This window comes from Ranitomeya imitator, chromosome 5, assembly GCF_032444005.1.
Source record: "Ranitomeya imitator isolate aRanImi1 chromosome 5, aRanImi1.pri, whole genome shotgun sequence".
In the NCBI taxonomy this organism is placed as follows: Eukaryota; Metazoa; Chordata; class Amphibia; order Anura; family Dendrobatidae; genus Ranitomeya; species Ranitomeya imitator.
Genome location: NC_091286.1, coordinates 670,886,901 through 670,898,993, shown reverse-complemented (window position 1 = coordinate 670,898,993; position 12,093 = coordinate 670,886,901). Strand labels below are relative to the sequence as shown.

Genomic DNA, 12,093 nt, shown 5'->3' with positions numbered 1-12,093 from the left:
TGGTTTTCCATAGGTTTACATGGTACTGTAAACCTGATGGAACACTGCTGCGAATCCGCAGCGGCCAATCCGCTGCGGATCCACAGCCAAATCCGCACCGTGTGCACATAGCCTAATTCTAAAGGTATGTGCACACGCTGCGGAAAACGCTGCGGATCCGCAGCAGTTTCCCATGAGTTTACAGTTCAATGTAAACCTATGGGAAAAAAAAATCGCTGTACACATGCTGCGGAAAAACTGCACGGAAACGCAGCGGTTTACATTCCGCAGCATGTCACTTCTTTGTGCGGATTCCGCAGCGGTTTTACAACTGCTCAAATAGAAAATCGCAGTTGTAAAACCGCAGTGAAATGCGCAGAAAAAACGCGGTAAATCTGCCATAAATCCGCAGTGGTTTAGCACTGCGGATTTATCAAATCCGCAGTGGAAAAATCCGCAGAGGACCAGAATATGTGTGCACATACAGAAACCCTAACCCTAACCCTAGCACTAACCCTACCCCTAACCCTACCCCTAACCCTAGCCCTAACCCTAACCCTATTCTAACATTAGTTGGGAAAAAAAATTCTTTATTTTTTTATTGTCCCTACCTATGGGGGTGACAAATGGGGGGGGTCATTTATTATTTTTTTATTTTGATCACTGAGATATAATCTATCTCAGTGATCAAAATGCACTTTGGAACGAATCTGCCGGCCGGAGATTTTGGAAGATGGCGGCGCCCAGGGAGAAGACGGACGGACCCCGGCAGGATCGGTAAGTATGATGGGGTGGGAGGGAGCATGGGGCGGTGGATCGGAGCGCGGGGGGGTGGAACGGAGCACAGGGGTGGGGTGGAACGGAGCACGGGGGGTGGAACGGAGCACGGGGGGTGGATCGGAATGCAGGGGGGTGATTGGAGCACGGGGAGGGTGATTGGAGCACGGGGGGAGCGGACAAGAGCACGGGGGGAGCGGAGCACAGGACGGAGGGGAGCTGGAGCAGTGTACCGGACAGATCGGAGGGCGGGGGGGGGCGATCGGTGGGGTGGGGTGGGGGCACATTAGTGTTTCCAGCCATGGCCGATGATATTGCAGCATCGGCCATGGCTGGATTGTAATATTTCACCAGTTATAATAGGTGAAATATTACAAATCGCTCTGAATGGCAGTTTCACTTTCAACAGCCAATCAGAGCGATCGTAGCCATGGGGGGTGAAGCCACCCCCCCTGGGCTAAACTACCACTCCCCCTGTCCCTGCAGATCGGGTGAAATTGGAGTTAACCCTTTCACCCGATCTGCAGGGACGCGATCTTTCCATGACGCCACATAGGCGTCATGGGTCGGATTGGCACCGACTTTCATGGGTCGGGAAGGGGTTAAATTCCATTTACAATATACAGGGAAATGCTCCTTGTATTATATGGTTCAGCAATCAATACAATAAATAGTGTAAAGTGCTAAGAAAGGTGGGAACTGAGGATAGAAAGGATAAGATTCTGAGGAAAATGAAGAAATGAAGAACTGAGAACTGTTAGATTAGTCAGGTAATAGACCTGTCCAAAGAGATGTGTTTTTAGACCACACTTAAAACTGTGAACACTGGGAACTTATCAGATGGGGTAGTTCATTCCAGAGAACTGATACAACACAAGAAAACCCCCTCAATGTATGAGTGGGTGCTTTAAATTATAAATGATGTTCATCATAGATCATTAGCAGAATGGAGAGCACAAGTAGGGTGGTGCATTGAGATGAGGAGGAGATGTAAGGTGGTGAAGGGCTGAGGGCAAGTGTAGTGTGTTAGATATAGATAAAGGAACAGATGTGGGGTGCTGCAGCACTGTGGATGGAGATGACAGGGTGGTATACAGAGACAAGAGTGTTCAGCTCAATTTGCAACACTGTAGAAAGCTTTGATGGTGAGTGTGATAAGTTTATGTTGTATTCTATAGTGCATGGGTAACCAGTGCAATGACTGGCACAGAGAAGAGGCGTCAGTGGAGTGGATGTACAGAAATATGATTGTGACTACTGTATTAAGGATAAAAAGGATAGTCTAGAGAGAAGAACAATAAGTAGTAAATTGCAGTTGTCAAGAATAGAATAAGAGCAACAGTGAGAGTTTTTGCAGTTTCAAAGGTGAGAAATGGTTGAATTCAGAATTTTTTGAGGTGCAGGTGATTTGGGCATGTTAGTGATTGGATATAGGGAGTGAAGTAATGATCTGACAATATTATATCCACCATGTGTATCCTATATTTTTATACTTTGTCTATAAATATGTGGATGTGCGATTGCATTGAACATGTTACAATGTCTGAGCTAAATGACAAAAGCGCATTTCTTACTTCAATTCTTTGAGAAGCTATTTGTAAGGCCGGCCCATGTGGGCTCACTCATGCTCTCTTCCACTGTGCTCAATGAAATGATAATGATTAGTGATGAGCGAGTATACCCGTTGCTTGGGTTTTCCTGAGCACACTGAGGTGATCTCCAAGTATTTGTTAGTGCTTGGAGATTTAGTTTTCGTCGCCTCAGCTGCATGATTTACGGCTGCTGGACAACCTGAATACATGTGGGAATTCCCTAACAAACAGGCATTCCTCACATGTATTCAGACTGTCTAGCAGCCATAAATCATGCAGCTGCGGCAAGGAAAATGAAATCTCGAGGCACTAACAAATACTCAGAGACCACCCGAGCATGCTCGGAAAACCCGAGCAATGAGTATACTCGCTCATCACTAATAATATGTCAAAAAATAAATAATATTGGTGAAGGACCTTATGTGATCTTAAATTGTATACTCAGTATATTTTTAATCTTTTAAAATCATTTTTAATTCATTTCTTACCTTGAATTTCTGGATATTTCATCATTAGAAGGATCCCCCAACTCAATGTGGATGATGAGGTCTCCATTCCAGCGCCAAACAAATCTGCCACCAGAGTAGTTAAATTCTCATTGTGATAAAACTGTGTGGATTCTGGTTTTCCCTGGAGAAAAAAAGTAATATGAAATGCTGAATATTGTCTTTTATCTATTTTTTTTTCTAGAGTACTCATCTAAATATTTAAATGCTAAATAATATACTAGTGAATAATCTAGAGTATTATTACTGGAAGTAACCATCTTCTGTCATTCCTAGGACACAGACCCAATTTCTAGCTAATAAACCCAACCTTAACACAAAGTATCACTGATCCTGAAATTATCTGACAACTTACATCATTGAGACAAGAAACCCCAGTAGCACGTATTCGAAATTCACAAGTTCCACCATCACCTTTCTCAACTGACTGTTCACAAATCCACCGTCCGTGTCCAAAGTTCATGGGCTTGGTAAGCTGAGCCACCGTCGGTGGAGCTTTAAAATTTTTCTGGCCTATTCTCTAGGTCAAACCGCATTTCTAATATAATGGAATCTGTGTTATCCTAGCTTTAATTGCTTTATTCTGACTAAGTCATGGATTATCTTCAGAGGTTATGTATGTTCCCATCAGGAGGTCAAGAAAACAGCAGGAAACTTGACCAGAAATATGGAAACGTAATAATTGACAACTCCTTTAAGATTGTTCCAAGGCTACGGCACACTATCCTGAGTAAGCAAAGTAAACCTAGATCATCAAACTAAATCTTCAAAGAAGGAAGTCAACACCCTGAACCTTATTTAAATGACTTTCCAGGTTTAGGATTAGGGTATGTGTGTCATCCAATAGTCCACTGTCCATTCTCTATTTGTAAATCTAAATCTCCTCCATAGCTCTTTGAACTGTGGAAGCAGCACATTTCAACTCACAACCATTCTGACTTAAACACAATTTTCACTAGGATAGCTACATATTCACACATATTTTATTTTTATTCTTCATTTTGCTTCCTGATGGAGTGGTGCACAACTTTCTACAACATGTGTAATCTTCTGTAAACATTAAACATATTTCAACATTTTTCTCTGGTAGATTATCACTTTCCCAGCTGATTAATCTGCAAAAATGTTACAGATCTTCTGCTTCTGATGGATCTTTCTGCTCTTCCTTCTCTTTTTTTCAAATAAGAGAAATCAGCAGGGAGAGGAGGTAGTTGTAGCATGTGCATTGTCAGGTAGGGCAGATAAAGCATGCTACAGAAAAGGTGGTAAGCACAGCACTAGAGTTGAGCGAATTTTTCAAAATTTGTTTCCGATTATGATTGGCGGCGAATATTGTTTTTGCATCAATGGGAGTAGAAATGACCGAATCTGTTTGGAACCGATCATCAAACATAAATTTGGCACAAATAGTGTACCGATATGGCACAAATATGGCAAATTCAGATTAGGCGACCGATTCCGAACATATTCGCTTATCACACCCATAACAGAAAAACCTGAAACTTGAAGCAACCTGTATATTGGAGATCTTAAAATAAATGAAAGAGAAAAGATTTCAGACTGAAACTGGCTGCAATTTAACCACTAACACATGTCAAAGATGTTCATAGCCTTAATGTGGAATGAACCAATGCGTTTCTTGAATTGTGCATGATCATTGCTCTGATATCATGTTCAATAACGTTGCTGCAATGTTAGACTAAAGATTATTTTCCTACTGTGCTTTAAAAAATTCTTTATTCTTCTGGTTTCAGATAAGGCACTACGGTACCATTTGTAACTAGAGATGAGCGGTGTGCGATTCGAACTGTTCGCCAATTTCAAATTTGAGCTGTTTTGGGCGGTGTTCGAGACGTTCGACGAACCAGAACAATTTGCTTAAAATTCGGCTGTTCGAGTTTCTGTTCAATAACTGTTCATTCACCAAAGGCCTCGCTTGATTTGCACATTAAAACTGTTTATCATTGCTAATAGATTGTTTCAGTGTATAGTGGGCGGTGGGCTGGGGGATAGATCTGTGCTGAAATAACGCCGATCTCCATTTTTTTTTCTTTCCCGCATTTACAGTGGGGCGGTGCAGTCTCTCAGCCTATCAGCAGTGCGCACACACACAGCAATATACATGTGATGCACACAAGCAAGGGCATGTGTCATTGGCTGTGTATGTCACATGTCCTTGCCCTATAAGAACCAGCCATTTGCCCCGTCGCCACCATTTCCTCACTGCTACAGCTTAGTGTTAGATGGCACCGCTGCTGCTGTGGGCGCTATGCAGACTAATAGAGTTTTTTTGCAGTGAATTGTCAGAGAGATAGGTTTAGGGAGTGGGGAGGAGTCGAGACCAGCAGTTCATAGCACTAATTGCCAGGCAGGTCTGTGCCAGTGCCGTGCAAGTGTTTCTCACAGCATTTGGTGTAATCTAGCTCAGCCAATCCTTTTGGGCTAGTAGCATTGTCTGATAGTCATCTGAGTAGCCCGCCTGTGAAGCTAGCTACACCGCCTGTGTATCTCAATTTTCACTGCATCTAATCCAGTTGATAGTTTAGGGCCTAGGAGAAGTGTCTGCACGTCAACAGAGTAGCCTGTCTGTGAAACAAACTATACCGCCTGTGTATCTCAATTTTCACTGCATCTAATCCAGTTGATAGTTTAGGGCCTAGGAGCAGTGTCTGCACGTCAGCAGTCAGCAGAGTAGCCTGCCTTTGAAAAAAACTATACCAGCTGTGTATCTCAATTTTTGCTGCATCTAATCCAGATGATAGTTTAGGGCCTAGGAGCAGTGTCTGCACGTCAGCAGAGTAGCCCGCCTGTGAAACTAACTATACCGGCTGTGTATCTCAATTTTCACTGCATCTAATCCAGTTGATAGTTTAGGGCCTAGAAGCAGTGTCTGCACGTCAGCAGAGTAGCCTGCCTGTGAAACAAACTATACCGCCTGTGTATCTCAATTTTCACTGCTATTATGATGGAATATAGGCTGAACTGGATGGACAAATGTCTTTTTTCGGCCTTACTAACTATGTTACTATGTTACTATGTTACTGCATCTAATCCAGTTTATAGTTTAGGGCCTAGAAGCAGTGTCTGCATGTCAGCAGAGTAGCCTGCCTGTGAAACAAACTATGCCGGCTGTGTATCTCAATTTTCACTGCATCTAATGCAGTTGATAGTTTAGGGCCTAGAAGCAGTGTCTGCATGTCAGCAGAGTAGCCCACCTGTGAAACAAACTATACTGGCTGTGTATCTCAATTTTCAATGCATCTAATCCAGTTGATAGTTTAGGGCATAGGAGCATTATCTGCATGTCAGCACAGTAGCCTGCCTGTGAAACAAACTATACCACCTGTGTATCTCAATGTTCACTGCATCTAAGGCTGGTTTCACACTTGCGTTTCAAAACGCATGCGTTTTAAAAAAAAAACGCATGGTGAAAAAACGCATGTAAACGCGTGCAAACGCTGCGTTTTTTTGACGCATGCGTTTTTGCATGTGATAAAAAACGCGGCGTTTTGACATGTTTACATGCGTTTTTTCATGCGTTTGGGTTTTTTAAACGCATGCTGAGAAATGTATGACAGCTGCCAATCATCAAAAAAAAATAAAAAACCCATTATAAACAGAAATAGTTAGGTTTAGGGTTAGGGTTAGGGATCATAACCCTAACCCTAAAGGGACCCTAAACCTAACCCTACCCCTAAGCCTAAAGGGATCCTAACCCTAACCCTAACCCTACCCCTAACCCTAAAGGGATCCTAACCCTAACCCTAACCCTAAGCCTAAAGGATCCTAACCCTAACCCTAACCCTTAAGGGGTTAGGGTTAGAGGTAGGGTTAGGGTTAGGATCCCTTTAGGGTTATGGTTAGGGTTAGGGGTAGGGTTAGGGTTAGGATCCCTTTAGGGTTAGGGGTAAGGTTAGGGTTAGGGGTAGGGTTAGGGTTAGGGATAGGGTTAGGGATAGGGTTAGGATCCCTTTAGGGTTAGGGTTAGAGTTAGGGTTAGGGGTAGGGTTAGGGTTGGGGACTGGGCTAGGGATAGGGTTAGGATCCCTTTATCACCATTATGGTGGGGGGTGGCATATCAGTGTGTTTTCTGTTTTTTTTTAATAAAAACGCATGCGTTTTTAATGCAAACAAACGCATGTGCTTAAAAACGCATGCGTTTACATAGACATCAATAGGTTTTTTTGCCGCGAAAAAACGCATGCATTTTTTGGCAGCAAAAAAAACACCGCAAAAATGACTACATGTTGCATTTCTGCAACACAACGCATGTAGAGAAAAAACGCATGCGTTGCAAAAACGCGTCAAAACACATGCAAAAAAACGCATGCATTTTTAATGTTCAATATAGGGAAAAAATGCATGCTTTTTTTGCGTTTTTTACCGCAAAAACGCAAAAAAAAAAACGTAAATGTGAAACCAGCCTAATCCAGTTGATAGTTTAGGGCCTAGGAGCAGTGTCTGCACGTCAGCAGAGTAGCCTGCCTGTGAAACGAACTATACCGCCTGTGTATCTCAATTTTCACTGCATCTAATCCAGTTGATAGTTTAGGGCCTAGGAGCAGTGTCTGCACGTAAGCAGAGTAGCCCGCCTGTGAAACAAACTATACCGGTTGTGTATCTCAATTTTCACTGCATCTAATCCAGTTGATAGTGTAGGGCCTAGGAGCAGTGTCTGCACGTCAGCAGAGTAGCCTGCCTGTGAAACAAACTATACCGGTTGTGTATCTCAATTTTCACTATATCTAATCCAGTTGATAGCTTAGGGCCTAGGAACAGTGTCTGCACGTCAGCAGAGTAGCCTGCCTGTGAAACAATCTATACAGCCTGTGTATCTCAATTTTCATTGCATCTAATCCAGTTGATAGTTTAGGACCTAGGAGCAGTGTCTGCACGTCAGCAGAGTAGCCTGCCTGTGAAACAAACTATACCAGCTGTGTATCTCAATTTTCACTGCATCTAATCCAGTTATTAGTTTAGGGCCTAGTACTACAGTTTGGCCACTCAGTTCTGCTCGGTTTTCATCCATCGGTTGTTGTGCCAACAACTACAGACACAGAGTTGCCAATTAGTTAAGCACTAAAATGAGTGGCAAAAGGCCTGCTGCTGGTGGAAAGGGGAATAGGCGTGTTGGAAACTGAAAAAAAGATTGTGTCCGTGGGGTAGGTGGTCAAGCAACAGTAACATCTGCAGAAGAAAGACCATCTTCCAGCCAAAGTAAGATGTCGGCTTCTTTTCGTGGACAATCTGATATGATCCCTTTCTTACGACTAGGGTTGAGCGAAACGGATCGTTCATTTTCAAAAGTCGCTGACTTTTGGCAAAGTCAGGTTTCATGAAACCGGACCCGATCCCTGTGTGGGGTCGGCCATGCGGTAGGTGACTTTCGTGCCAAAGTCGCGTTTCGTATGACGCGCTTGGCGCCATTTTTTCAGCCAATGAAGGAGCGTGGGCAGAGTGATGACATAGGTCTTAGGGGCGTGGACGCCTATCGTCATCTTGTCGATTGTGCGCTGTAGCGATTTGCAATGTGTAACACCAGCTTTTCTGTTCAGGGACGGAGGGGAGAGAGAGAGAGAGAGAGAGAGAGAGAGAGAGAGAGAGAGGGGAGAGGGAGAGGGAGAGAGAGAGAGAGAGAGAGAGAGAGAAAAAAAAAATTAAAAAAAATTCCCATTGACTTTGCATTGGGTTTCGTGTTTCGGTCGATCCCCGACTTTTCGCCATAGTTGGCCGATTTCACTCGACTCGACTTTAGAGATAGTCGGGTTTCGCGAAACCCGACTCGACCCTAAAAAAGTAAAAGTCGCTCAACCCTACTTACGACCATTGCTACAAGTATCACCAAAAATTCCAGTTGAGGCACAAAAACAGCAGGTGCTTGAACGGATATCAAGTGCTCTTTCAAGTGGGCTCTCTTCCATGTCAACTTCAACATCACAACTACTCCAGTCATCAGAGTTGTCACCCCAATTGCACTTGCTTCCTCACAGCTCCCAAGTCTCCAGCTGCCCGTCTGAGCAGGGGGTAACACACATGGTTGAGTCTGCTCCAGAGCTTCTGTGAATCCAGATGAGGAAATTATCTGCACTGATGCCCAGAATCTTTGTGAGTCAGATCCAGGCCCAGATGAAGTATGTTCGGAGCATAAAGTAGACCCTGGTTTCCAAACTGTAACTCCTGTTGGTGGAGACAATGAGGAAGATGATGATGAGACTGAGATACCTGATTGGAACAAAAATTTGACTTTTCGGTCGGGGCAGGAAGAAGTTGGCTCTTAGGTATGACGGGCGTGAGAACACACAGGATGACGATGATGAGTTTGTAGACCCCACTTACTGTCAACCCCCAGTCCGCCAGTCCATGAGGTCAGCAGAGGAGGTGGAGGAGGATGCTAGTGACGAGTCTGACGACGAGGTAATGGTGCACCTTCCTGGACAGAGACGGAGTACTGGAAGCACGTCAACAACTGCATCCTCAACCCCAACTTTGCCTCAGACCAGAAGTCGTGGTGGCTCTTCAGGTCATACAGGCTCTAAGCCTTGCATAGTCTGGGCATTTTTTAACATTTCAAAGGATGATCCAACTCATGTTGTCTATAAGATTTGTCAACAAAATCTCAGTAGAGGCCAAACAATCACTAGCTTGAGTACTTCATGCATGAACCATCACATGGATATGTGGCATAAGTTGCAGTGGGAAGCTCACTGTGCTACAATGTGGCCTATTGGGTCGGGTCACCACCCTCTGCCCCATCAAGTGCATTTGCATCCTCTTTATCTTCTGTGACTGTGGGGACCTTTTTACCCGCAACAGCTAGTGTGATTGGCAGGTCGTCAGGACATTTGCACATGGAAACACCTGCTGGTGTTGAGCGCTCTCCGACATCGACACCACATTTTGATCAAGGCAACATAACATCTCCGCCTGCACCTTCCTCACAGACCAGCAGTTTGCCGGGGACACCCTACTCAACTAAGTACGGCAGCCAGCCCTCAGTCCCTCAGATGTGGACAAGTAAAAGACCATTTCCTCCTAGCCATGACAAAGCTAAGAGGTTGAATTTCTCCATCTGCAAGCTGTTGGCTACAGAAATGCTGCCTTTGCGCCTGGTGGACACAGAGGATTTTCGAGACCTTATATCCGTCGCAATGCCTCAGTACCAGATGCCCAGTCGCCACTACTTCTCAAAGAAAGCTGTGCCTGCGCTATACCAGTATGTCGCACACAACATCACCGCTTCCTTGAGAAACTCTGTGTGTGACAGGGTGCATTTCACCATAGACACTTGGACGAGTAGACATTGACAGGGGCGTTACATGTTGGTGACTGGGCACTGGGTAACTACGGTGACATCAGGAGAAGGGGCTGCTGTCCGAGTCTTGCCGTCCCCACTAGGGTTGAGCGACCTTGACCTTTTTAGAGTCGAGCCGTGTTTCGCGAAACCCGACTATCTTAGAAGTCGAGTCGAGTGGAATCGGCCGATTATCGCGAAAAGTCGGGTTTCGACCGAAACACGAAACCCAATGCAAGTCAATGGGGGAGCATAGTCGGCAGTGAGTGGAGGCCAGGAAAACACCTACACTGCCCATTTTAATGGCAAAAACATCCATTCTTGTTACTGAAGCTTGTCAATCTTAATTTACCTTATAATAATAGTTAAGCATTGGAAATTGGGGGTCATTTGGCTAAAGTTGTGGGGGGTAGGGCTGGTTCAAGTAATTAGTGGGCCCAGGAAATCTGGACCACGTCACGGCAGTGGAGCAGGGAGAGGTAAGTATTTAAACTTTGCAAGTGCTGTGATCCTGAGCAAGCAGGGGGGCCCACTCGTTGGCATTGGCACTGGCACAGGGCCCCTCAAAGTACAGCGGTGTGTTTGCACGGCGGGGGCGCCTCCCACCGGCAGCAACACTTTTGCGTACTATGAGAGGCCCTGTGCCAGTGACGTCGACAACTAGTATTCCTCCCCCCACCTGATGAAGGAACCTGCACTTTCATCTGCACCTTCCTCTTTGTCCCCGTGTAAGGTGGTATGGTATGCGGGAAGAGGAACCTGACTTTCAGCAGGGTCACAATCTTGCTGTGTAGCGTGCACGGGGAATTTTGCATTATGGGTCAATGTACCAGCAGACTCATCTGTCACTGGCTGGGCAATGGGCAGGATGAAGAGGAAACACAGATATAGGCCCAAAGAATAAAGTTGGCTAAATGCAGTTCAAAATTGGTAACACAGGACTAACCAGGGGGCATTGCAGTGGAGGACAACTGGAATGACAGGCTGACACAGAGAGTAGGCCCAAATCAGTAAGTAGTCGAAATGCAGTTCAAAATTGGCAACCGTAGTAAACAGGCGGCACAGCTTTGTTCAGTGGAGGAGAACAGCAAGGAGTGTCAGACACCGATAGTAGGCCCCAACCCAACTAGTAGGCCAAATGCAGTCTAACATTAGCAACTACTTAACGAGAGCCTGAAAATGGAATTTCAGGACAGGAAACCAGGAGAACAGCAAGGAGCGGCAGACACTGTTAGTAGGCCCCAAACCAACTAGTACGCCAAATGCAGTTGTTCCATTTAAGCACTATTTAACAGGAGCCTGAAGATAGAAGCTCAGGAAAGGCAACCTGGAGAACACCTTGGAGTGGAAGACACCGTCTCTACACCCCATACCAAATGTGTAGGCCTAATGCAGTGTAGTTTCCAACAACTACTAAACGAGAGCATTAAGATCGAAGCAATAGCGAGGAAACCTGGGGAACACCTTGGAGTGGAACACACCGTCTCTACACCCCATACCCAATTTGTAGGCCTAATGCAGTGTAGTTTCCACCAACTACTAAACGAGAGTAGGAAGATCGAAGCAATGTGGACGAAACCTGGGGAACACCTTGGAGTGGAACACACCATCTCTCTACACCCCATACCCAATTTGTAGGCCTAATGCAGTGTAGTTTCCAACAACTACTAAACGAGAGCCTGAAGATAGAAGCTCAGGAAAGGCAACCTGGAGAACACCTTGGAGTGGAACACACCGTCTCTACACCCCATACCCAATTTGTAGGCCTAATGCATTGTAGTTTCCAACAACTACTAAACGAGAGCATTAAGATCGAAGCAATGTCGAGGAAACCTGGGGAACACCTTGGAGTGGAACACACCGTCTCTACACCCCATACCCAATTTGTAGGCCTAATGCAGTGTAGTTTTCACCAACTAGTAAACGAGAGTAGGAAGATCGAAGCAAT

The 12,093-nt window shown here is 45.0% G+C and overlaps 1 protein-coding gene across 4 annotated transcripts in view; it reads right to left on the bottom strand.

The window, feature by feature from the left end:
• Positions 1-12,093, bottom strand: part of LOC138638747 (cytochrome P450 2K4-like) — a 177,604-nt gene that overhangs the window by 43,819 nt on the left and 121,692 nt on the right. For all 4 annotated transcript variants that reach the window (XM_069728298.1, XM_069728301.1, XM_069728299.1 and 1 more), the window contains one exon: positions 2,837-2,978. In XM_069728298.1, coding sequence (XP_069584399.1) covers positions 2,837-2,978 — 142 coding nt within the window. The remainder of the gene's footprint in view (positions 1-2,836; positions 2,979-12,093) is intronic.